Raw genomic sequence first — 5,000 nt, forward strand, 5'->3', positions numbered from 1 at the left:
TATATATATATATATATATATATATATATTTTTTTTTTTTTTTTTTTTTTTTTTTTTTTTTTTTTTTTTTTTTTTTTTTTTTTTTTTCTCGGTGGAAAATGTCTGTAAATAGATTTTTTTTTCTCAATATTTTCCTTCTGAATATTTCTTCCGATTACTGTCCATATAACAAATTTTTGCTACTAATAACTTGTAGTAATAAGCCATTTGTATAATTCCATTCAGTGTCCTTTTTTTTCGTTTAAAGTATAATAATTTATTTTGTTCATATTATTATTTTTGTATAAATATGTATAAATATATATATATATATATATATATATATATATATATATATATATATATATATATATATATATATTTTTTTTTTTTTTTTTTTTTTTTTTTTTTTTTTTCTTTTCTTTTTCTTTTCTTTTTTCTTTTTTTTCTTTTTTTTCTTTTCTGTTTTTTTTTTCTTTTTCTTTTTTTCGTCATTGTAAATATTAGGGATCTGCCTCAGAGGTATATTTAGTATATCAATTATATTAAGTTTACAAGTATTTTTTGCTTCTTTTTCTTTTTCCCCTTTTTTCTTTGGGGGGGGGGTTATTTATCACCCGAATGTATTACACAAAAAAGCGAAAAAATATATATATACAGTATATTACGCACGTCATCACTATGTATATATTTCCATACAAAATTCACTTATTTTCCCTGTATTTTCTTTGCTCTGTTTATTATTATTATTATTATTATTATTATTATTATTATTATTATTATTATTTGCACGTTTGCTGAAAATCAATGCTGCAATTCTGCCCTTATTTCTTCAACTTTTGACAAGACGCTTCAATCTCTTCATATTTTCCAAAGTTTATATTCATGGGATCTATTTTTTTTTTTTTTATGTCTTTTTCTCATGGTATGCGAAGGAAAGTCTAAGCAATTTTTATTTCTTATGAGGATGGATCTGACGGTAGTAGTTTTTATTATCATTTGTATATGCAAATTATCATATTTTTTTCTCTCTTTTTGCATGGGTAATACAGCTTGGGTAATGCAATTTACGCTAGGGAAGACATTTGCATATGTGTTTCTATTTTTTAGCTTTATTTTTTGGTGTAATCACAATGTTCTATTTCATTTTACATTGCATATACAATATTTCATTATTTTTTTTATTGCAAACACTATTCGACTTAATTTTTTTATTGCAAATACTTTTCAACATGAATATTTTATTGCAAACACTATTCAGCTTGATTATTTTGCTGCAAGCAGTACTCAACTTGATAATTTTATTGCAAACACTATTCAGCTTGAATGCTTATTGCAAACTGGATATTTAGTTGAATCATTTCAACTGAAAGATCCGTCCCCAGCGTCTGCAACATTGCCTAGACTTCCCTCCTCAGAAATCACCGCCACTTTTCCTCAAGGCATAATACAATATTCAAACTCTTTGATGGCATAACTCAAGTCACGCTTATATCCACTCTTGTCATGTCTGTGTCCCTTCGCTCCGGGGTTTGTGACCGAGTCTTGTGAGCTCTTCCTATCTTGTCTGTTCCTTCCCCCTCAGAGATACTTCGGACACCTCGAGCGCCGCCACCGTGCAGGTCTTGGATCCCACTCACGCCCTTATGGGAGTGCCCGACCCTCACTCAGGTCTTAGTGCCACTTCGGAAGCTCCCCCTTCGCCTCCTTCTCCTTCTCCTGCTCCTGTTCCCGCTCCTCCTCCTCCTCCTCCTCCCGCTGCTGCTGGCGCCGCTCTCCCCGCTCCTTCCTCTTCTCCCTCCGACCCCCAAGCCTCGTCCCAACCGCAGTCCCTGTCTCAGCCGCAGGCCCTCCCCACGAGCTCCCCCCTCCCCCCCGTCATCCCCCCGGGCGTGACGGCGTCCTCCACTCGGATGTCGACCTCCACCTCGTCCTCGGTCACGGCGGCCTACTCTTTCCCTCCCTTGCCTTTCACTGTGAGCAGAACCTCCACTTCTGTCTCCGCTTCTTCGCGCGTCCACATCCAGACGCCCCTCGCGCAGATCTCGCTCCGGCAGGGCGCGGACGCCTCCGCCCTGCCCGCGCCCCACCTCCGCCCCTCCCTCCTGCGCCTCGCCGCCCAGGCCCAGAGCACGGGGCAGGGCCAGCGGTTCCTCGAGGCCCTGGAGCCCACCTCGCCCTCCCCCGTCACGGCGCAGACGCCTCCCGACTTCGAGGACATCCCCAGACTGACCCGCTTTCAGACCGATGCCTCTGCTCCTCCCACTACTTTCACTAACTTTGACGACTCTTCTCACAGACAGAAGAGGCAGACCACGACGCAGGGACTCGCTTTCTCTTCCTCTTTCCCTGTACAGGACGAGACTCTCCCTACAGCGGCTCCCTCGCTGAGAAGTAGGGACCGGACTGTCACCTCCAGTAGTCAGAGAGTTTCCTCGAGGGGCCGCGTGAGGTTCAGGCAGACTAACCCTTCTAGCGAAACAGTTACTAACAGACAAACCTCGAGGTCCGGTAGGAGAAATCCTGGTAGGGCATCAGCTGTAGACACTAGGCAGAGAATCACCCCCAACGCCAGTCCCTCCTCAAACAGACGAGTGCAAACCAACAGCTTCTCGAGACCCAGCAACGACGGGGTTAGCCAGGTAGTAGAAACCACAGTAGCCAGACAGCAGGAAAGCCCCGTCACGAGAGAGACCCCCGTCGTAGCCGTTAGTCAGAGACCTCAGAACCCTAGGGCAGGCCAGCTGGGCGTGCAGGTCGTTAGGCGTAGGCCGGTTCCCGCGCCCTCAGCGCCGGAACCCCGTCAGGTAGACTTAGGCGCGGAGGCACTAAGCCGCCCCGAAGACCCCACACAAGTCCCTCCCACGGTCATGACAACGGCATTACCCCCTGACAGCATTATCAGGATCAGTGACACGATCGACGACCCGACGGCGATTGGCGAGCACGCGAGCGCCGCGTCCTCCACGACCACACAGCCGCCCTTCGTGTTCCCCGTGACGAGCTTCTCCTGCCACGACAAGATCCCGGGGGGCCTGTACGCCGACGTGGAGACAGGCTGCGTCGTCTTCCACATCTGCTCCGTGGAACCGGATTCAAGGTGGGTGGTCGCGTTTTTTTTTTTTTTTTCTCTCTCTCATGACGAATATTGTTTTAACGTTTGTCATATAGATTAGCCCGAGATATATATTTTTAAACAATACTAGTTTCCTTTCAAAAAAATGACAAAGTGGGGTAAAAGAAAAATTGTAAGAAGGCAAAAAACAACTCCCACTCCAGCCTTACCAAAAAATAAATAAATAAATAATAATAAATAAATAACTAGTTAAGTAAAAAAAAAATGGATAACAAACTTAATGTCATCTACAGTCTTCACAAAAACAGAAAATAAAATGAAAACAGTATTTGAGTATAGATCTTTACAAAAGAAGATATGTCTTCACAAAAAAAAAATCCCTCTCATCTTATCCTTTGTAATAATTGTAATATTTAAATATGGAAGTCTTTACAAAATAAGATACAAGTCTTTACACCAAATTCTCACATCATTGTAATAAGAAGAGTATTTATGTATATGAGTCTTTGAAAATGAATTACACGTTTTTTTTTTTTTTTTTTTTTTTTGATAAAATTAGATGTCTTTACACAAACCCTCCCTCTCCCTTGTTATAATACCTATCTAAGTAATATGTCCTTGCGAAATAAGTTTCATGGTTTTACACTAACTCCCCCTCTCCTTCGTAATAAGAACAGCATTTAAGTATATCAGTCTTTGACAAATAAGATATGTCTTTCAAAAAATTTTTACAAAACGAGTCTTTACACCAACCCTCCCTCTCCTTCGTAATAAGCGCGGCATTGAAGTATATAAGTCTTTGAAAATTAAAATGCAAGTCTTTAAGAAATGAGATATAAATCTGTACAAAATATATATTTTTTTTTTATGCCGATCTTCCCTCTCCTTCATAATAAGAACAGTATTTAAATAAGTCTTTGAAGAATAGCATATAAGTCTTTACATCAACCCTCCTTCTTCCTCTCAATCGTGATAAGATCAGCTTTTATAAGTATATAAATCTTTGAAAAATAAGGTACAAGTCTCTAAGAAATAATATATAAAAGTCTTTTAAAAAATAGATATAATTTTTTACAAAATAAGTATTGACACCAACCCTCCCTCTCCCTCGTAATAAAAACAGTATTAAGTTTATAAATTTTAAGAAATAGATAGATAAATAAATAATAAAATCCATTTAATTATATAAGTCTTTGGAAATAATAATAATAATAATAAGATACAAGTCTTTAATAAATAATATATAAATATCTTTACACCAACCCTCCCTCTCCCTCGTAATAAAAACAGCATATAAGTATATAAATCTTAAGGATCCGTCCCCACACTCACCTTCGTAATAAGAACACCATTTAAATATCCAAGTCTCTAAAAAATAATAATAATAATTACTAACTAAAAATACAATTCTTTCAGAAATAATATATAAACCGCTTTACACCAACCCTCCCTCGTCCTCCACAGCACGAAAGACAACAAGTTCGTCTGCGGCGTCGGGACTCTCTTCGACCAGACGACGCGCACCTGCCAAGCCGAGCGGGAGGTGGACTGCGCGCGCTCGCCCTCGCTCTATTATCTCAACGATCCCCTCAGAGGACCAGGTGTGTGTGGGGGTGGGTGGGGGGGGTTGTGGAGGGTAGGGTGGGGGTGGTAGGGGTTGTGTGTATGTGTGGTTGGGGGGGGGGGGTAGGTAGGGTGGGGGTTGTGTGTGTGTGTGTGTGTGTGTTTGAGTTTTATCTTTTATGTGTTTGATGATTTTTTCATTTTCGATTTCTCTTGTGTCTTGACTGTCTTTCGTTTTCTCATTTAACTGTTTCATATTTATTTTCTGTGATCGCATAGCCTTTCATTATTTTCTGATAATTTATATATGTTTTTTTTTTCTTTTCTGTGCTTTGAAAATCTTCAGGCCCTATTTAATCTTGGATATCATTTTCATTTATGT

General features: G+C 39.8%; 1 protein-coding gene across 2 annotated transcripts in view; it reads left to right on the forward strand.

Annotated features, from left to right (window-relative positions):
* LOC119576421 (mucin-5AC-like) overlaps positions 1 to 5,000 on the forward strand; it is a 57,295-nt gene that overhangs the window by 42,727 nt on the left and 9,568 nt on the right. For both annotated transcript variants that reach the window (XM_037924121.1, XM_037924122.1), the window contains exons 5-6: positions 2,876 to 3,079; positions 4,520 to 4,656. In XM_037924121.1, coding sequence (XP_037780049.1) covers positions 2,876 to 3,079; positions 4,520 to 4,656 — 341 coding nt within the window. The remainder of the gene's footprint in view (positions 1 to 2,875; positions 3,080 to 4,519; positions 4,657 to 5,000) is intronic.

The sequence above is a fragment of the Penaeus monodon genome, chromosome 8 (genome assembly GCF_015228065.2).
Source record: "Penaeus monodon isolate SGIC_2016 chromosome 8, NSTDA_Pmon_1, whole genome shotgun sequence".
Taxonomy (NCBI): Eukaryota; Metazoa; Arthropoda; class Malacostraca; order Decapoda; family Penaeidae; genus Penaeus; species Penaeus monodon.